Raw genomic sequence first — 22659 nt, 5'->3', positions numbered from 1 at the left:
AAGTGGCTCTCCCGTGGCCATTAGTTAGTATATCCTCTCCGTGCACTTTACTTTGAGTACTCGATGCTTTTTTACTTTACTCTCCATGAATATTAAATAAATGTTAACTAGACTGCCGTGCAGCAATTCCTTGAGAGAACACCAGACGAGTTACGCACTCGGGGGCTCTCAACTTTGGCACTTTTCTGTACTTGAGCATAAAGTTGCTCGCTTTATCTGCGCCGCGGGATGTTGCCGAGACCGCAATAACAGCGGGGTTCGATGCTCGTCTCGTACGGGGACCAAAACATTCATGGAACTACGTATTTGAATCTAGTTGGCATCTGAAAAATTGTTCGGCTACCTGGAAATTCGAAATTAATTCTTTGATGATAAGTCGCAGGTGTGTAAACAAGCATACTCTGGCATCTAATTGTAGCATCATAATACTTGAACAAATATTCCTTGCCAAGTATAATCTAACAGCTCCTCCTATTTCTAAGGGAAAATGTTATAAAACCAACATTCATCGTAAGAATAATTAAGGGCAGTGGACAGTACTGCAATATTCTTGCGCTCGTGTGACAGATAAAAAATAATAATAATGAATCCTGCACAATAATGACATTACAGCAGAACTGGAGTAATTAGCATTAATAAATGTCGAGCGTTGTGATCGCCAGCGACCATGTCGTAAACGTACATGGTTCCATTTAGCTGTTTTTATGACAACGACGTTATGAAAGTGAGATATTGTTCATATGTTTGCAGATGCAGAGAACAGAATCAAATTATCAGATATTCAATACGGATCGAATATAACCACTCACAGCTTGGACATCAGAATAAATGAAATGTATGAAATAGCCACGAAAACCATGTTTATTATAGAAGAGGTATTTACTGATCATAGATGTGATAAATTCCTTATCTGTGTTATTACGTTCAAAGAGTTTCTTAATCAAAAGCCAGGGGATATGAGAACATCTCATGACCTGACAGCCGTCTGGTCAAGTTCCATCGTTAGCTTTCTTGCCTGAAAATCTTGGGATTGTTTTCTGCCTTGGAAAAACACAGGACGGGCCATGCAATGGCTCGGCGTGGAATGGAAGTGCGGGGGCTGTTCTGCTCCGCGTGTGTCCGGATTGCCCTTTTTTTTTTGCTCTTTTTTTGCCTTTTTTTTTTTTTTAAGAAAACCGAGCTTCACCAGCTGAAATACTTAATTGTTTTTAGTTGAATGTCTGTATTTCTTGCGACCTTATCGTACTAAAGAAAGTAATTTATATACTACTACAAAGTAAAACCATCGTAAGTCATGATCAAGTGATCATGAGTCATGCATGTTGCTGACTTGAATTTTAATGAAAATACTTTGATGTACTTCGCTTGGATGGTTTAATACGAGTCTTGGAAGCAATTTTTTATTCTGTTTAAATAACTTTATTTCTATTACTTAACTTACTCTCGCGAGTAAAGATCTACTAAAACCTTGTTTTTCTCGCGTGTGCACGAACTGAAATTGATGTTAGATCGCTATAGTCCTCGCCACGTCGACATGTTTAAAAGCTTAGCAGGGGTGAAGCTTTGCAGGAGTAACTTTTAGTTCATCGTTCTCATTTTACACATCTTGTTGTACGCGACTTATCATGATTTACTTAGGACTTATCATGATATACTTAAAACTTATCATGATTTACTTGGAACTTATCGTGATTTACTTAGAACTTATCATGATATACTTAAAATGTATCATGATTTACTTAGAACTTATCGTGATTTACCTAGAACTTAGGATTTACTTAGAACTTATCAGGATTTACAAAAAACTTATCGTGATTTACTTAGAACTTATCATGATTTACTTAGAACTTATCACGATTCACTTTGAACTTATCACGATTTACCTAGAACTTTTCATGATTTACTTAGAACTTATCACGATTTACTTAGAACTTATCACGATTTACTTAGAACTCATCACGAATTACTTAGAACTTATCACGAATTACTTAGAACTTATCACGATTCACTTAGTACATATCACGATTCACTTAGAACTTATCACGATTTACTTAAAACTTGTCATGATACGCTTAAATGGGCAAGTTCAACTGGCTATACACAACTCCTATTGTGTAACTGGGCATGCTTGAATAGTTATACGTATTAACTGCTTACTAGTATGATTAACTTGAACACGTCTGGTTACACACAACTGCTTTACTCAATTGGCTTAGCACAACTTGTATCTCCCTGTTAGTGGTTATTTCAATTGAAAAGCACACAAACATCGAAGTGATGATCAGCACAAACAGAGCACAGCCTGAGCGCCACAAGCCTAATCAAGTTTCATTAAAGCCATCAGGGCTGAAGTGTCTTTGTTGCGCCTCGCGCCGAGCGCTAACGACCAAACCAGGCGCCATAATTTGCTAACGACCTGCCATGTTACGCTGGGAGTGTTGGGCTTATGCACAAACCCTGCCATACTTGCTGCATCGAGGGTATATTTACATTTTCACATGTATATGTTCACATTTTAGTTAGTATTTACATTTAGATAAATTGTTACGTATTAAAAAATGTTGAGTAAGGTAAATCCATACATTTTTCTAAATTTTTATATTATAATTAATGTTGATATTTTAATTTATATTATATTTACATTGATTTGGTTCTAAATAATAATGCTATAGCTACGTGTACGAATAGGGCGTGGGTCACGAATAAACACTTAATTTGTCGAAGCGGTGAACGGTGACAATTTGATAGTCAAATCAATAGACAAACGAAAACTTTTTAATTTATTCATTTTCTAACGCTCAAGTTTGATTTTGATATAACACTGATGTTAGGATGTTAGTTAAATACATGTTTATTAATGAAAGCATAATGCAGAAATGTTTTTCAATGTCTCTAGTTCTCTAGTGCATATTGCGATGTTGTTAATGCTGAGCTGCAACTAGCACTAGAACTAGCGTGCACGCAATCAGCGAATCGAAGATATTGCCCCGCGTGTAGCCGACGCCTGATCAACACAGCTAGGGCCCTAATATTGACGCTCGCTCTTTAATTATTCAAGGTCTCTATTGGTGGTCTGTCCTTTAGACTTTTTATCCGAGGACTGTGGCAATTTGTTGTAAATAAATAATTTTTCTAATGAAACGTGGCTGCATAAAAAACGTGGCTCACTATAGAACGTGGCTCGACAATCATTTATGGCTCAGATATCCATGATATGTCGACCTTTGAAAGCAATTGAATATCTTCAGTGCATCGCCAGTGTTATACTTTATCCGAGAATGCTTTGGAAATTAACACATTCCGAAGCTACTACTGTTTAATGGCTAAAAAAACGAGAACCATTATCCTTCTGCAGTGGAAGTTCTCTTTCTCTCTCCTAATCGAGTACACAAATTAAAGTTGCAACCTAAATCAACGACGGAAAATTTAGCCGTTGTGTGATACGGCCATCACTGGACGGATCTTTGTTGATGTCAGAGGATTGTATTTGCTTATCCTTCATTGCGGCAATGTGCTCGCTTATGACCGCGCTCTTAGCTTGATGACCTGGGATATGGTGTGGCGACAGTGTGTAACCCCATCTCCCTGCCGCAACACCTCTCTGCCGTAACCCCCTCTCCCTGCCGCAACACCTCTCTGCCGTAACCCCCTCTCCCTGCCGCAACACCTCTCTGCCGTAACCCCATCTCCCTGCCGCAACACCTCTCTGCCGTAACCCCCTCTCCCTGCCGCAACACCTCTCTGCCGTAACCCCATCTCCCTGCCACAACACCTCTCTGCCGTAACCCCCTCTCCCTGCCGCAACACCTCTCTGCCGTAACCACCTATCCTGCCACAACACCTCTCTGCCCTAACCCCCTATCCTGCCGCAAGATTCACCTGTGCAACCCTCCTTGCTGTAGACCCTCTCCCTGCCGCAACACCCCGTCGCGTGGTGCGTGTTGTGGTCGCGTTAGCGCCGGGTTGTCGCGTCTGCCGCCGCTGCTTATCAGGCCCTTGTTTCTTCACCTGCTGTCTATGGTATAGCCTCGCAAATTTTTGTATAGATTTTTTATCTGACTTGTTGCCAAATATTGCCAGAATGTCGCATCGTTGAATGTTTCTCTAATAGTGTCTTTTAAACTTGATCCAGGTTATAAAATTTTAAATATTTTAGTTTAAACTCGTTCTACGACAATTGCAATAATTTTCACCCCATTGAATGTTAATCTGATTATAATTCCAGCCGCTTATAAACCATACGAGTAGCTCGTAGGTATGAATTTTGGGCGTGCCTCCGCAGTTTGAAAATCGAGTTACTGGAATGCGGTTTACCCTTTTTTCAGCCTACGGCAACCAGGGCCCATACTTTCATATAAAGTTAAGAGATCGTAAGTTCATTAGCCAACCATTGACCGCCTTTCAAGCAAAATACACCAATCATAGTCAAGAAATTAAAACGTGAGTACTTACGTTCACATAGCGAATTGTGAAAGTATGGCCCCAGCACTCAATCGCGCCGACGTTCACCCTAATGACACAGCGTTAAGTCTGCTGTTACATTGCCCTTATTATTAATATTAACTCAAACCTCGATATTATTCAATAACTTCCAAAATTACATTCCGATTAATTCTTCGGATGGAACCGGCTTTCCACAACCTGGACTCGGCCATCTGCTTTATTTCGACGCGAACAGATTTCTTGGGAATGGCTTGGCAAAAAATAGAAAGAACGAATGACTCGTAATGAGCGGCTGACCAAGCTGTTCCATGCCCACTCTCCATAACGCTGGAATGAGGACCTAGCGTGACATGCGACAAGCACCGTGCAAGAAATGAGAAGGATTCATTTGCAAGCTTATATGCACTTCAACACATGTTCGTTTCAACACTCGTGCTTTGCGTGTGCGTCAAAACGCGTGCATCGGATATTTGTCAACACTGCGTTATTTTCAACACGATCACGTTTCGTTTGTCAACACGCTTGCGCTACGTGTACATCAGAACCTGTACATGTTACGATCTGGCTGGCTTGGCATGTACGAAAACTCGCTTGCGTTGCCAATACGTCAACATGCTCACGTTCCCTTGCTTCAACATTCAAGTTTTGGATGCGATGACGCTTCAAGAAGCATTTCGAATGTTTGTTAGGCTGTATGTGCAAAGAAACGGGGCTAATGCGACCAATTCAATGATTAAATTAGCATTTTCTGAGTCTGGACGGAGTTCCTTCCGAAGGAGAGTTCGGCCGGGTACGTGCCAGGCATTTCCCAATCACGGTTCAGTCCAATATTCATTAATGTATTTCTATAGAAGCAGTCACATCGTTGGCAAGGCAGATGCCTTGCACGCTTAATGCAGTGAATGACAGTCACGGTCCATTCCCTGACCGGCACATTCACGTGTTCAGTCCGGTCACGGGCTGCCCCCCACTTCAGTTCCTATTTCGTATCACGTGACATGCCAATTACGCAGCGTTGCTGACTAGGATATTTACGTACAAGTTTTATAAAATCTAGTATGTTGAACTGATGCACGGTATAGATATTTTTGATTTGTCAAAATTGCTAAAATCAAGTTTGTTGAGCTGTCAATCTGATATAATCCGCAAAAAACTAGTTGGCAACGCTGCAGTCACGTCCCGGTCAAAATATATTTTGCATTGATCGTAGCTAGCATGGCAGGTGCCTTGCACGGCTGGTTTGAATACTTATATAAAAATGTATTAAAGAATATCAGACTGGACCGTGACTGGCACGTGCCCGGCAGTATGTATATGGAGTGAACCAAGCCAAGTGAACAAATGAGGAAATCATAAATCAACTCGTCAGCCTGAAAATAATTTGCTGGAGAAAGCATTCGATGCTTGATTTATCAGTTCTGAAATGATTATTTTTCATTCATGTGTAATGATGAGGTAAATCTTGACATTTTATAGATAATGCATGTGATGCTATAGGTTCAATTGAATATTTTTGGAACTACTGCTTCGGTGTCTGATCTTGGTTAGGATAATTAGAAAAAAATGTTTTTGACGCTATTCCTGCTGAGAAAATCCTAAATCCTGCAGCTGCTTTAGCACCGGGGAAGACGCTGCAACTACAGTTCTTTCTATTTATCTAGAATATATCATATATAAAACACAAAATAGTAAAACGAGCTCAAATTTATTCATTCTATTATATAATCATTTGAACAATATCTGATGTAAATATGTTGCTTCAGACATGCCTTCTGCTAAGTTTCAAGAACTGTCTATTGAAACTTATATAAATAGATTTAAGCTTTGTTCTGATTGAAAAATATGCTCCGTCATGCTGTGGAAAGTATTATATTTATTTAATAATTGCGTATATTCCAAAGAGGTATCGTAGGTATATAGACTGTGCTGGCAATGAATTTAACCTAATGATTCCGCCGGGTTTGTTGGCTGTTATTCGATTTAGTTGGGGTAAACTATGTCGAAGAGGAAGTAAAGTAGGCTTAAACGATGGGTCAAACGTGCTGGAAAGTGCCGAGTCTTATTTGAAGTTTGGTCTATGATTAAGTGGGGTTAATCATGCTGATTGACTTAGATTGAATATACTGGGCAATTTGCATTCGTGGAATCTGTATTTGAGTATGTTCAGTATGAAAATAACGGGAATATTTTGTAGTCCTTGAAGCAATTTCAATGTCTGGAGGAGCAAGTTTTTGCCAAATTAATTGATATAAATGTATAGAAGTAATGCGGTTGAGAAGTCTCTGAATCACATTGATTTGAAATACCTGTTCTATAGATGACTCAATAACGACATTGGTGCCATAACACTCACGTCCCTGCATATTTTTTATTTGTTATCTAGTCTCAAGATGATGCCTCAAGCACGAATGGACTATAGTTGATAGAATGTACTATGCTCAATAACCACTTATAGGATATCTAAGAATTAAAATGAGGTTNTATAGTTGATATAATGTACTATGCTCAATAACCACTTATATGACATCTAAGAATTAAAATGAGTTTTTTCTTCATTCTTTGTATAAGAGAGGTCATCACAGCTTCCGACGCCTGTTTTAGTTAGGCATTGTAGGTGTTTAATTGCTCTTGATGCGTGCAGATCGCGCGTCCCAAGTTATTATCGATGAGAACAATAAGCCAATAGTAGAGGCGTGTTATGAAAGTTCAATACGACAGCATTATGGAGGTGTCGGCACTGTAGATCAATGTCCTAGTCTAGCTGCTTTTGTTCTGTTGTACAGTTTTTAGTTCCTTATCCTTGGGCATGGGCATGTCAAATTGAACTATTATTTTTTAGCGCATTTTCTCATTTATGGAAAAAATGCACTATTGTGCTCGCCATGTCCGTCCGTCTGTCCGTCCGTGAGTTCACGTTTTCGTCGACGAGAAAAATGCTCGTCGACGAAAATCACTCACTGCAGTGAGTACTGAGTTATATTTTTGGTTAAAATAGTTAAGTATGTTGGACGGCACAAATGTTGTTTGGAATATATTATATATCATATTTACATAATTTAATGGCATACAAAGCCTCATGGTACTCTGATATTGATCTAAAGTCTAAACTAAGCACAAATCTTTTTTACACCCGTATTGCGCGTTTGCACATAAATTTTGAGTACACTTCATTAGGTATTCTAAGCCAGTGTTGTTCAAGGCATCGTGCGCCGCACTTTGAAGCTTGTGCCTGAGCCTCCCTTCTGGCCTCCGTATAACCGCAATAGCATCGCAGAAGCGCTTTGAACTTTTCTTCTGCCTGTGGTTCGGATGCGGCCTAAATTTACCTCACTTTTTGCCCAGTATTCTGAGCTGTGAAGGCAGGCCCTTATCCAGTTTAGAAGAACTTCATTGCATTCTGAATCGACCACAAATTTCACGCGAAAGATGTTATTTGCTGAAAATTTTGCGTTCAGTACGGTTGGATATCGAGCACTCATTTTCCCTCGATATTGCAAGATGCTCTAATTTATTGATGCCTGAATTAAGCATTAACTTGAACCGCATTAATTAAATGATTAGTTTTGCTTTAAATACTTACTATGTTAGTATTTTCCAACTGTACGAGTAAGTGTGTGTGAAGGTGTTGGGGGATTTTTGCATGTTAAAAATCATCCCCCAACACCTTCATTACATTTTGTTTTGAAAATGTAGTGTTATTTTCCCTATTACATACTGTTTTATTCTATCAAATCTTAGGCTCATACACTCTTGAAATTTGCGAGTTATTGAAGAAAGCATAGAAAAGAAAGGGTGTATGAATAATTTTGTCGCTAACTGTATAGGTGAACCTGGTGATCTTGGGGTGGGTTATGACCATTCGACGAGCCTTGAAATTTTGTAGATTAAAAATGTTCCAGTTTATTCAGAGTAGTCTTCTTTTGCCCGTAGACTTTGGTTCTGTACGTTCACACCGTGGCAAATTCACTTTTACAAACGAGCATTATATACACTTCGTTCATAGCGCGTTGTTAGCCTAATTCCATGTATAGCACTGTAATATAGTTGCATAATCAAATGAGTGAACAAATGAAGGGACTGCGATACAAATTTTCGGCAGTACGACAGGAAGAAAAGTTGAAAAAGCTGATAGTTGTTCCCGCGTAGGCCTGACTACTCGATATGCAAATGACGGCTCCGACACGGCCTAGCCGCCGCTCCTTATACGTATTCTAGAGGCACCATCATGAGCCTGACGCTGCGTTTCTGGCTGATAAAGAATCCAATACCGTCCGCACTCGCCGGAAAACTCCGTGTCGGATTCATTCAATTGCTTTTATGTCCCATAGAGACGCATAAGTATATTACCAGTCGCCATTCAACGGCTAAATATATGCTTGTTTTGAACGAGGTGCTGGAATCATGATGTCAAGTTGTTCTACAAATTCATTAAAATATATCCTTTAACATGAATTTTGTATTGACACAGCACCTGTGAAAACCAAGCGCGCAATAAGGCGTACGTAAACTGGTCTCATGGAGACCGTAGTCAGGGATCTAATGGTTCTTTGCTGTAGCCTCTGTTATATTGAAGTTATCTTTTTCAGTGCCATCTGTATTTATCTTGTTATATTGTCTAAAAACTTAAAAGCAAAGAAAACTCCACAAAAATTCATAGTATCTTTAAAGAAAACGTTTCGGAGTCCAGCTCCATCGTCAGTTCGAAAATTCTAGAATACAGATAAATCAGTAATTAGTACAGCCATGATTGCAACAAAAAACCTAAGCTGTAAAACCTATCTATTTACAATTTCCAGCGGGTAAGAGCTAAAAGCTAAATTCAAACTAGGCCTCTGTTTAAAAATATACAATGATTCTAAAATGCGCAAATCAGAAACACCGGAACTGGAAGCTAAAACTTTGAAGTCACTGTCAGACACTGGGACATCGCATTAAGTTTTTAGTGAATTTGCGATTAAAGCAAACAAGTGACATTATTACTTTGTTATATTGTGTTTATCTTTTTTTCGTTTATCTTTTTCTTTCGTTGTATTCCGGACCTGTCACGCCGAAATTCGCCCTGCGCTGAGGTCAATTTACTTAGCAGGACCAAATGTTGTTTCGCGGTCTTCGTATTTTGCATGCGTGTGTGATTAGGCGGGATTCGTTTTTTAGATTTAACTAAAGAATAAAAAATTTCGATGCTAAGTGGCACGGTAAATAGGTTATTTTTCACTGAAATAACGTAAGTGTGGCTACTTTTGTGTAACGCTTCAGCGTATTAAGATGTATTATGTGAGAAGCATGTATTAATGCTGTGAGCAGCCGCGTTACTGGAGCAGTTAAAAACAGTTTTTCGTAATTTATATCGATAGTTCGTATTGTTACATCGACGCTATGTTATGACACTGGAGGTTTCTTTATCAAAGACTAGGTGCTCCTGTGACTATAGATTCTTGAAAAAAAGTTTGTTTGTTGTTTATATAGTTGGTTCGTGATGATACTGATATTCATCTATATAGGTTTATACATCTATATATGTACGACGACATGTCAATAGTACCGAGTGCCGTCGCTCTATGATCAGTGCAGGTCTGAAATTATAAGCACTGACTTTCAGCAGTCGTATGAACGAGCCGAGGGCCTTCTGGAGTCGTCGTGTAGCCCTGCATGCGTTCATGGAGGGACCCAGGGCCCATGCTTTCAAAAAAAGTTGAGAGATCGTAAGTTCATCAGCCAATCATTGACGGCCTTTCAAGCAAGATCCACCAATCATAGACAAGAAAATAGAGCGGAAGTACTTACGTTCACTTAGCGAATTTTGAAAGTATGGCCACGCACTCTGAGTAAAAAGCGAGAAATTGTCCCAATAGTGAGGCACTTTTTATTTATGTCCGATCCTGACCCATATCGACTCTTACCCCAATATCAGTGCTACGTGCAGGAATTAATTGTCACTATTTAGACACTATAACCACCAATTTTTTGAGTGTGCCTGTGACGCACGCTAACTGCGCATGCCTTGATTGCAGAATGAAGGTCTAACACTGCCATTTTTCCATTAATATGCATTGGTTTAAATTCCTAAATTATATCCTTCCCAGTTTAGGTCGCTATTTGACTCGTTTGATTTTTCAACTCAAATAAACGGCTTGGCCCATCTTTAGTTGAGTTCTCATCCAAATTACTCACGGAAGCCGGTGAAATTTATTTTATTCATTGAAAATTACGATTATTTATTACATGCATGCATACGAAACGACAAAAATTAATTTGATATCTTGACGCCGATTTAAAAAAAAGGAATAATCTGGACTCCTCTTTCGAGAGGTGAATGGAGGCGAGTAAGTAGAGGGAAGACCCCGTGGCCATAAAGACAATTGCAGGAGCGGGCGAGGTCGCCAATATTGACACGAAGGGAGCGAACAGATCGGAAGGCCGACGGTTTGGCCATATTTTGGCCCTAATTGGCAGGAGGCCTTCATTCACGGCCTGTACCGCCATCTTGGTGTGGGGTGCTGCTCATGTTATAGGACACTGCATTGTTTCATGAAATTGTACTTAAGCGAGCCAATTTAGAAACTGCGGCTTCCGAATCCTATTTGTTTGTGTTCAAGTTGATTTGAAATGATGCGTGAAATGATCACTTCACCATATTTTTTTCAGCCGCTACCACTCAAAGGGGTCTTCTGACGTGTGTCTGTGCTTGTCAGAAGTCCTATATAGGATCTTCCATTTCGAAGATGAGGTTCATACTTGACATGAGGTGCGAGATAGCATAATAGCAGAAGCTCTAGCAAGCCGTGTGGCCGTGACACTAGCTTTCCAGACGCTATTTCTTCCTTCATTTGCTGGTCTACTTCCTGGTCTCGCTACCTTCCTTCGGCCTCGAGACGCTGCAGTCCCCTCGTCCTTGCAGGTCCCAGGCGACCGATGACGCCGCGCCACCGCCGTAAATCCCTTGGCTTTTGCTGCTACCGCTCCAAGACGACACGCTGTTCCCATCCCCTAATCCCCCATCACCGTTCCTGGGCTATAGAACCTTTTCCCCGTACCTTCATCATCACGCACGTTTCCCCATATCATCCGTTCTTACTTATTTGCACATAGTTACTGTATCGACGCTCCTCCGCGTCTTGAATATACTCCGCATTTTAGGGATGGGATGATTCTGCACTCCTACGTATTCCCCACATCTCCAAGCATTAGTTTGTACGCGACAACTTTCATAAATTGAATTTTACGTGGATGTTTATGTTCCACCTCTCCATATGATTCCAATCTCTGCCTTTTCCTTCCAAAACATAGCTAACGGCTATCACTTCCAATCTTCAGTTTGCATCTTACATCCATTTTCCAACTAAAATGCGTTTCATAGACTATTCGAAGTCGTTGGTAAGAGTATCACTTGCCATATATGCCTGCTAGCGGTACCTACCTTCACTGTATACGCAAAACACACCGATGAAGTACGCACTTCACCATCAGCATTGAGACGACTCAAGTGCATCATACGCGTCTCTAGATTTGAAGTGTCCGTGAAACTCGGTCGATTTTTTACAATGATCGAAGCCTCATTTCCCAATAGCTACTTAAAAGCTGCGCCGCTCGTTTCTGCTCGAGCTGCTCAAGTAATAAAGTCTCATCGGGTCTGAGATATTGACGCTTGCTTGTGAGGAAGCTTACTTCGCCTGTGAGGGAGCCGTTAATTTCACGCCCGGAAAATTTCGGGTTTGAAAAATTGTTAATTTTTTCCCCGGGTGCTTGGCTGGAACGGATCGGGAGTTGACTAAAGGTGGAGAGAAAGGATGAGGGATTTGATGAGGTTGAGAGGATAATGAGCCATGCATAAGGATGAATAAGGACGGATATTTAAAAAGGATGTGCTGGAATACATAATGAATTGTGGATAGACTCATTATATTAGTTTTGAGGAATGTACTGTAGTGTTGGTATAATGTACATTGAAGAATACTTCGAAAGGCATGATGGCGTATGCAGACAAGAATATAAGGGAGAGGGAGAATAAAAAGGAAGTAGATGTTGGGAACAGAGGGGAAAGACATGAAAAGATGCAAGAAAGTTACGATTAAGCAGAGCGAAGGAACACAAAAATGCGTGGATAAATAGCGGCAACATTTCTGTACCGGGGAATCGTTTGCGCTCACTTCAGGAGGATATTTTGTTCGATTAAATTAGATTGGATGGAGAAGTATTTTAAGTGGGAGTGTTTACGACGTGAAGGTAGTTGTGAAGGCGCCGAGTTCCTGGCATGGAAGGAGCCTAGGTATTACAGGGAAGCTCTGAAGGACTCGCTCTCGTGTCCTGAATTGAGGTAATGCGAAGTCAATGGAGCTGGCGCAGCTGTGGCAAACACGCTTAATGAACAGTCGATATTCGCGCCGCCACCGCGACGATATTGCGGATGAACTCACGTGCTACCGTTGAATAAATCACTTGTTCAACGGGTGTACACTAGCTCCATGCTATCGCTCAAACTTTTGTCGTTGTTGAATTAATATGCCTGCTAAATGACGGCTGCTGCGTGATGTTAGTCACGCATGTCCTCTCAGCTGCGTGACGCTAATCAAGCCTGCACTCCTCTAAGCTTTAGTGTCGCAGTCTGTCCGAACGCTCAGAGACGCACAGCTGTTTACGTATCGTGTGCCGCGGCTTAGCCTCAAGCCCCAGCCCATCTCTATATAGCCATTACCACGCAAACTTTTGGTGTAGTGTTTACGACCTCAGCCACCACCACTGCGCTAACCTTGCCAGATCTCTGTGGCAGTTGAGCATACGACGGCATCATGGTGCTTGATTCTATTGGGCGCTTTTGCTACTTTTTTGCTTATCTATAAAGCTAATTTCTGATCTTGAATTTCGTCATTAATTCTTATCTCATCGCTCATTGGTTGTTTCAAGTGTGATCGAGACCAAGACCCTGCTGAGATTAAAAATTCGGAGTAGATATCATTAGAGTATTCGTTGATTATTATGATTTTGAGTTAATTTGATTACCATCAATTTAAATTTTTTTCTATATTCGCAAGGACTCAAAAATGTTTTCGCTCATATTTCGTTATTGATACCTACAATTCTACATCAATATAATTGTTGACATAAAATATTTTATTTCCACCATTTCGGTCTCTTCGTGGTCCGTCCCATATGCTTTAGTTGGCCTGTTTTTTCCCTCGCTGCAAGCACCTATTTCCCTGCTTCCGTGCCTCCTTATCTCGCGTCCCATCTTTATCGCTGGTGACAGCGCCATGGGGGCGGCACACTAGTGACGCTTTTCATGCTACACGTCGCCATGTTGTCACACGCTTCACAAGTTTCAACGTATCAAAAGAACCGTGCCAACACGTTTTAATTGAGATGCCTATGTTTATGGCTTTTTAGCGCATTTTCTTATTTATGTAAAAAATGCACTATTGTGCTCGCCATGTCCGTCTGTCTGTCCGTTACTTCACGTTTTCGTCAACGAGAAAATGCGCTCTCTGTCACTCACTGCAGTGAGTACTGAGTTATATCTTTGTAATTTAACTTTAATTGCTAAGATATTGAGTTAATTCTAATAGGATGATATGTATTAAAGTTCACTTCAACTTGATGGCATTTCAATTTTTTCCAAGTCTTGATTGTTGATTTTCTCAATTTACTTGCTATGTTAGAAGCACCATCGGCAAGCGACATCAATCATGGCGGAGTCCCAGTCTGTCGTCTGCCAAAGCAAACTCTCGAATTTAATGGAATATAGAACGCTGCTCAAAATCCGATCTCGATCAACGGAAAGACGCTCGCTTTTCTTCGAATTTTGTTGCCGCAACATTTATGCCCACTAAAATGTGTCCAAATCTCGATATTTTCTGTTCAGAAACCGACATGAGAGCGGCACACGATGGAAAATGCTCCGTGATTTGGAGCTTGAGAATCGCTTTATGATAATTATTTTTGTGATACAAATTGCTTGTGCTTCAAAGGTTCATCGCCGAGCAAAATATAGTATTTAATATGAGAAACATGAGCTAATATTTGACTAAAAATATTGGATTGCGCATGAAATGACGTGAACTCCTGCGTTATATATTATGTATTGCAGGAGAAAAGTTCTTTGTCAATTGTTCGTTCAGTTAATGCTGAACCATGTTGAAACTGATGAATTGTTATCACTTTATTGATTACTGCATGAATCCTGCTGCTGCTTGCCCCCTATCATAGCAAACAACGCTTCGTATTCATGTTCACATCAAGTTTTACTCTCTAATCTAATTTGTTTACACCATTGTTTTGCACTAAAATTTGGAAAGCATTTCCTCCAAAACTCTTGAGGTCTCGAGAGGTTTCACGTTTCTTATAATGGATGGCAGCGCTGCTTCCATCATCGAGCGTCATGCTTATTACAGCTCGGTAGCTCTTCGGTGTCTGGTAACAGAAACGCGTCCGCGGTCAAGGCACCGTGTTAGACTCTTTGTAATGCTATCCATTGCAATTACTAGTGCTACACTTGGAGAAATGAGGGAGACTTTGTCTCAGTATAAATTAGTTAGACTTTGTAGCTAATGTGCATACCAGTGCTATACGTGCAGAAAGTGTGGCGCTATTTGTTCAATATGACCTAGTCGTTTTTGTGAGTGGCATGTGCCTTCGCAGTCAAATGAATAGTCACCAACAACAAAAAACTTGATTAAAAAACTTGATTGCTTTGTATTTAATTACCATTTGGCGTGAGGACGAGAGATGTCATCCGGAATTATTATTCCATTATTGCATCTTGCATTTAGTCTTTAGTCTTTTAAAGATCAGGTTGTTAGTGCAAAGTTCTTGAAAAAAAATTAGCTACCTCAGGAAAGTTTCAATACACGCTTTTAACGACATAACACCATCCGAAGCTTATAATTTGAATTTTCTGTGTTGGAGTTGGTAAGAAGGAGGACTTACATTGTAGCTTCAAAATTGGAAATTCAATTTGTCCGAATGAATTGCATGTCTCGGGATGGAAGGCTTATCCCCACCGCAGAAGTTAGCCTCAAATGAGACTCAGTAGCTTGGATTGGGGGTTGGATTGAGAGGAACCTCAACCCCGAGGGACTGGGCGTGACGAGCTCCGATGAACTCGAAGAGCTTTTGATTGCCCAGTTACTGCCTCTATAGAGTCGCTATATATGGTCTCATCAAAGGAGGTTTGCTGCACGCCACGGTATTCAGTACCGAAGCGATAATTACCGTCCTAAGGAAGTACGTAGCTATTCTTGGTATAGTATTTCACTCTTTAAATTCGAAAAACCAAGAGATTTAATGACGCTTAACGTTACTTTCTGATAGAAAAATACCGTTTTAGTTGGCAGAGAAGGAAGTTATAACCGCCTTTATATTATTGGTAGTATGCAATTCACCACGTGAGCAGCAATTTAAACTTCGCGGCCTATACAAAGCTAATCAGTAAAACGAAGTCAAACTGTCCTGTTTAGAGCTCATCAAGCGACAGTTGACGTATACAGCGACTGCTCGTCTCGTCTTGTTCCTATATATATCTTCGTATATAACTGCTATACCCATAAATGATATACGGTACTCGTGTCCTGAGTAACTAAGTACTTACTCAATTTTTGGATAGTTTCCAAGTGAATAGAAACTTAATTAAAAATAAATAAATATATAAAATATTATTTATATTTTAAAAATTTATTATTATATTTATATAATGTTGGTTATTTAATTTGGCTATAATGTTATAAAGCTACAAAAAGGTTACAATGGTGCAAAATACGTAACAGAGTAAAAAAGTGCGCGATAGTGACGCCCGTGCTGCTCTGACAGCGTCCTGTGCTGTTGGCTGCGATCGTGATGCTAAAATCTAAGTCATGGCGCAGTGTTTGACGTGGTGAGTGGCAGTTAGACGGCATCGAGTGCAGTCCTGCAGTGTTTGACGTGGTGAGTGGCAGTTAGACTGCATCGAGTGCAGTCCTGCCTTTGATTTATTAGGTGATTCAGTTCTCGCTCGTTTGTACTGTCAACACGAACCCTCGCTCAGCTAACGCTCGCCCTGCTCGCGAGCTACCGACTGGTGGCAGGTTTTTCTCTTATTGCTCAGGCTGCTTTTACTCTTGTTCGTTCACAGAGATTTTCTACACTTATTACAAAAGTACACCTATTTTTACTGTACATTATTATATCATTTTAACTTGATACTCATTATTATATTATTTTTCGAATTGTTGATGGAGCTGGTCATCCAAACGTTTACATTGACGATATGCTGTGTTTCTTTCCGCTTAAATTTTTTGTGAACTTGTGATTTAAGTATGAGACTAATGATGTAAGTACTTGTATTATTATATATTATTAATTATATATACTATTTGTTTGTGATGACAGGGAGATGCGAAGCAACGGCCTACACACGATACAGGACGGGGCTTTCAGGACGCTGTCAGACCTCCGAAGACTGTGAGTGTTGCGTTGCTTTTATGTTGAAAAATGATCCTCTCAGGTCTGTGTGAGAAATTTTGTAATGATTATAGATAGATTTCATAATTTGAGTTATGATTTCATAATTTAAATAGTAGATATAGTATGTACGGTACTCTGTAAAGTAATTGTATATGAGATTATTTTAGCGAGGTATTATAGGTTATAATTTTTACTTAGGTTATAATTTGACTGTAATGGAATTTGTAATTTTAGGTTATAATTCAAGTACTCATTTACTGTAGCCAAACTGAACATGATAAATAATCGTGTTTATGAGTGCATTTGTCGCTGCTCAATTCAGGCACTGATTTATTCTCGCTATTTGTTTGATGATATTCTAAATCTAGAGGCGTAATTTGTTCTTTTCTTCTTGTTCAAGCGCTGTTGCTTGCAATTCCTTGCGTTCACTTGGCGATGTCAAAGCTCCAGATTGTCACTGAAGCCCAAATCACTGCACCATTTTATTCAATGTCAAAGCTTATTTCGAGAAGTTGATTAGATTCTCTGTGGTAATTACGCCTGGTCAGATAAAAGGCTCGTGGAGCTTTGTGCGCGCTGCTGCAATATGCGGCAGCTGTGACAACCCAGGCGTGTAGTTCAGTCTACGGTGAATGTGCTTCAAGTTTCACTTAATCCTGGCGTATGGCTTAATTATTCTGCACGAGCTTTCATTTACTCCTGGCTGTGTTTTTTTCATACATGCGCTGCATTTGTATGTCCTTATGTTGGTATTCCTAAATCAAATTTTGGGATGCACGCGCCTTTTTCGTCGTCACATCTGTGTTAGTTTTCGCGAATTCTGTGCTTATATACTTACGATCAGGTATTAATAAAAATAGTTTTTTTTTATTTTGCCGATAATATCTATTATTGCCGATGGTTTCTGTCATGTTGCCGATGATTTCTGTTATTTTGCCTGTGATTTCTGTTATTTTACCAATGATTTCTGTTATATTGCCGATTAAATCTGTTATTATGCCGATGATTAGCCTAAATGATTAAGTTATTCGTGTCGGCAGAGACTTGAGTAGCAACAACCTCACCGTCCTCACCGGCAGTCAGCTGGCAGGTCTCCACAATCTCAAACGAATGTGAGTTTCCCTTCATAACAAATATATTTTCACGAAATATAGAGCAGAATAAATGCACGGATAATTTAATGGGTGCCTACAACAACTGCCAAATAAACTGATATTCATTTGACTTGTTCTCCCCTAAATGCTTCATGGCTGCATTGTGATATTGTGCTATATGGATCAGCGAGGCAACAATTTATTATCATGTACTACCCACTTGCCTCTCATTCTCGATAAATTGTTAATTTAAAACAAACTATTTCTAGTAATTGTGCATTTTTCCGTATTTTATATTCACATACTACAAAAAATCTTGACGGAATTAACGATTCTGAGGTAAATATTCCTCAAGTTCTCTATAAATAAATTAGATATTAATGTTATATTTCCATCCTCAAAGAAAACTGTCAGACAATCCGCTGCGCGTCCTCCATCCCAGCCTCGCCTCAGCCTTGCCGTCCGTCTCCTTCATGTGAGTCTGCCTTCCATTGATGGCTAGCACGGCGTAGACTGCGTGCTTAGAGTAATATACCTAATATATAATATATATTAATATAAATAAATATTAATATATAATATATATTATAAGTAATATATATATATTATTATATATATATATAATAATGTCACTCGTTTGCTTGAATTGCAAATTCACTAAAAACTTAAAGGCAAGTTGGCGAGAAAAAGCGAAAAGCAAAAAAAAAAAAAAAAAGCGACCGATAAGCGAAAAGGAAGTTGGTGTATAGTTGGACTCCGAAACATTTTCTTTAAAGATACTATGCATTTTTGTGGAGTTTTCTTTGCTTTTAAGTTTTTAGTTAGAGAACCATGTGTTGCAGTGCCGTGAACTTCATGCTTAGAGAACCATGTTTTTTTTATCCTTCCATATCAGTTCGTTCTTTTTTCATGATGTAATTTGCTCATATTTCACATGCAATTGTAAATATTTTGCATACTGCATGTCAGCCAATATCTTTCCTATTGCCATGTTGATCATTTTTACTGCAAAATGGAATTGCTGATAGCCCGTCAAATATATTGTACTCAGCAAATGCATTGAAATTTAGTGGGAAAATATCAAAGAGTAGCCAGTTGCCTATCCCTGTATTTTAACGGCCTGAGAAACTAAACTTGTAAAATCAAAATATTATTTTGCATGTTTATCATTCCTTTTATTTGATATTTAAACGCTGATGAAACGTTCCACATGACAGAGACCTGACACAGACGTCTCTGTGGTGCGACTGTTCCCTGCAATGGCTAGTGGCGGCCATCACTGGACAGGCTCTGCCCTCAGGGCTCACGTCGCCCCCACCGCCCCCGGGGGGCAGCAGCGGGGACGGCGCCCTCAGGGTGTCAAAGGGCACGACGTGTGCAGGTCCTGATCACCTCAGGGGCATCGCCGTGCGCTCCCTGTCCTTGGACGAGCTCCTCTGCGGTGAGCTGCGTGCCGTGGTGTCGTCAAGGGTCGTGCACGTGTGGGGGGATGGCTTTAGGTGCATCAAAGGATGGATGGCTTTAGGTGCATCAAAGGATGGATGGCTTTGGGTACATCAAAGGATAGATGGCTTTGGGTACATCAAAGGATGGATGGCTTTGGGTACATCAAAGGATGGATGGCTTTGGGTACATCAAAGGATGGATGGCTTTGGGTACGTCAAGGGATGGATGGCTTTGGGTACATCAAAGGATGGATGGCTTTGGTGGATGGCTTTGGGTGTATCAAAGGATGGATGGCTTTGGGTGTATCAAAGGATGGATGGCTTTGGGTGTATCAAAGGATGGATGGCTTTGGGTGTATCAAAGGATGGATGGCTTTGGGTGTTTCAAAGGATGGATGGCTTTGGGTGTTTCAAAGGATGGATGGCTTTGGATGCATCAAAGGATGGATGGCTTTGTGTGTATCAAAGGATGGATGGCTTTGGGTGCATTAAAGGATGGATGGCTTTGGGAGGATGGCTTGGGGCACATCAAAGGATAAGGTAATAAATTTACCTGAAGTGGCGGGCAATAAGTTTAGCTCGTAAAAACCTTCCACTATTTCACACTTACGGTTTATTATTGAACATAAAATCAGAATGAGTAGTTGGTGTGTTACATCGTCGCACATTGATCAGTATAAGTTCACTTGTGTTACAGAGGGCGGCGCCCCGGCAGGACCAGCAACACTGGACCTGGACCCCGGCTGGGACCAGGTGGTCTTCGCCGGCGACAGTCTCACCCTGCGCTGCTTCCTCAGCCTCCCGTACGTGCTGTGCTCACTTCAATATTTTTACTCGTTACTCGCCATTTTTTGCTCGCTGCTCGTCAACTTTTGCTCGATGATTTTTTGCTCGGTTTTTGCTAACATGTGCTCGTCATTCGCTATTTTTTGCTCGCTTCTCGTCAACTTTTGCTCGGTGATTTTTTGCTCGGTTTTTGCTAACATGTGCTCATCACTCGCTATTTCTGCTCGCTACTCGCCTTTTTCGGCTCGCTACTCAGCCACTTTACCTCACTTCTTGTTTCCATATAATTAGCTCACCATTCCTTTACTTTCACTCTTCACTCTATTATTTTCACTCGCTACTTTGCTACTTTCAATCGCTATTCCAATACTTTCATTCATTAATCCTGGTAATCCAATACTTTCATTTGTCAGTCCTATATATAATTGAATATATAAATTATTCAGCAATCGAATGCGTTTATTCATCACTCGTTCACACTGGCTCAGTTTACTCGCTTTTTCACCTCTTGCCATGATCGTAATATGCAGAACATTTATTCCACTACACGTGCCCTGCATAACCTAACTGCCATGCTTTTATTTTGTGTTGCATGTCAATGAAACATCATAACTGTCGAGAAAAAGCCATTTTTATATTGAAATTTATTGCCTACGTTTAGGCAACATTTGGCCATCAGTGAAGACTATGTGTTATAGAACTATCATTAAACTTGTGATACTATTAACCTTGTTGTATTAGCCTTATTATATAAACATTTTGATATTAACTTCGTGATATTAACTTTCTCTCCCTCTTTTCTCGCTAGTTTGAATCCGCGGCAGCTGTCAGTCGAAGATTCGTTCTCGTTGGCCACGAGAAATTCGTCACGTGAAGCCAAAATTTTTTGGTATCAGGACGATGTTCTAATCCACCCCACCTCCACACCACCATCCACCACTCCGTTATCCAGCACACCGGCCTCTCATCCGAACACAACCACTTCTTCACCATCGTCGTCTACCGGGCCTTCGTCTGACGTGGCTGAAGGTAAGGTTAACCTTCACAAATATTCCCATAATTACCTTCGCTTATCCCTGATCAACTCGCTAGGCTGGACACTTGAGACATTCCGCCCTTTACGGGTGATGAAGCATCTGAGAAATTTTTAATAAGGAGACCTTCCGGCTTACTGACGAGTTAATCCTTGGGCTTCGGCGCGAAATAACTGGACAGCTGAAGCGCTAGCAAACCATCTTACTACTACTACTCCTACTTCTACCTACCACCCCTGGTACTACTGATCAACTAGCTAAAATTCAATTCCTTTTCGTCAACGACTTCAGAGTTACTAAGAATGCCTCTGGAGTTTATGTTGAATTTACGTACTGCTGAGTTTATATAATAAGATTTTTCCTCGTTCCCGTTGAATAATGTTTGCGTTTTTGCGTGAGATATTAGCCATATAATGTAATCTACGTCAGGAGTTCGGCTGGTGACGGTGAGGCCGCAGGTCGTGCCCCAACAGGAGGCCATTTCTGCCACCCCGGGGCCTCCTGACAACTCCTCCGCAGAGGCCATCGTCGTCAGCACCCGTCACCGTCAGGACGGAGTCGAGAGGTTCATTGTTTTACTGCAATTTCTAGACGAATTTTTTAATTATAATTTCAAGTTAAAATGTTTTATGTTTCTGGATCAGCGTTTAATGATCAACCTGAGGCAGCGTTTGGGAACGTTTTCAGCTGCAGTGTTCATATGCCGCATTAACTTCAAAACATTCAATTATAACGATTTTGTAATTAAAAAGGCATACTGAAATTCTTCGAATTTTTCTTGTGCTGAATTTTCAAAAAATACATTCGTACCAAATATATATTTTACAATCAAACACTAACTTGATTGCTTCTTGATAGTTTGGTTCAAATCCGGCGGCTGGGCGCACATCACGGTGGGCAGTGGGCATGTCGAGTCGAAACCTCCGAGGAAAAAAATACCACCGATGAAACTGGTAAAAATAAAACAGGGAAAGTTAGTGCAACTTCTCAGGGGGAAGCTGGAACTGCTCCTCTTGGGGAAGATCGGAAAGTTCCTGTCGAGGTCGAAACATCCGCCTTTCCCAAGGCTGCGGGAACTCTCATCGCTAAAGGAACAAACGTCGATAAGCTTGAATTCAAAATGAACAGAGGCAACGACTCGCACGGTCATCTTGATAAAACGGTCGACACGAAGCTACGCGATCCGCTGACCGCGATACCCAAGCCGCGGTATCGCGCCAGCAGCAACAGCAAGTCGCTCAGCGTTTATGTCATCCACCGCCACACCAAATACTGTCCTTTTAATGGTCAGTGAGTGATCCATCTGCGTTATTGCGCGGGGCACTGAAAATAAATTATTGTAATTCATATACATTCGTGTGAACAAGATTCATATAATTCATCAGAACAAGAAGTTTAGATGAATTATCCACTTTCACTTGAATT

General features: G+C 40.5%; 1 protein-coding gene across 1 annotated transcript in view; it reads left to right on the top strand.

The window, feature by feature from the left end:
* The window catches only part of LOC108679233, a 39230-nt gene that overhangs the window by 7147 nt on the left and 9424 nt on the right, over positions 1 to 22659 (top strand). Inside the window, exons 3-10 of the mRNA XM_047885308.1 lie at positions 16801 to 16872; positions 17916 to 17987; positions 18373 to 18444; positions 19187 to 19410; positions 20112 to 20217; positions 21009 to 21229; positions 21664 to 21799; positions 22093 to 22520. Coding sequence (XP_047741264.1) covers positions 16801 to 16872; positions 17916 to 17987; positions 18373 to 18444; positions 19187 to 19410; positions 20112 to 20217; positions 21009 to 21229; positions 21664 to 21799; positions 22093 to 22520 — 1331 coding nt within the window. The remainder of the gene's footprint in view (positions 1 to 16800; positions 16873 to 17915; positions 17988 to 18372; positions 18445 to 19186; positions 19411 to 20111; positions 20218 to 21008; positions 21230 to 21663; positions 21800 to 22092; positions 22521 to 22659) is intronic.

Source organism: Hyalella azteca, unplaced genomic scaffold (assembly GCF_000764305.2).
Source record: "Hyalella azteca isolate HAZT.00-mixed unplaced genomic scaffold, Hazt_2.0.2 contig17504, whole genome shotgun sequence".
Lineage (NCBI taxonomy): Eukaryota > Metazoa > Arthropoda > Malacostraca > Amphipoda > Hyalellidae > Hyalella > Hyalella azteca.
The sequence above is the reverse complement of the archived record's forward strand: the minus strand, read 5'-3'. Positions and strand labels throughout refer to the sequence as shown.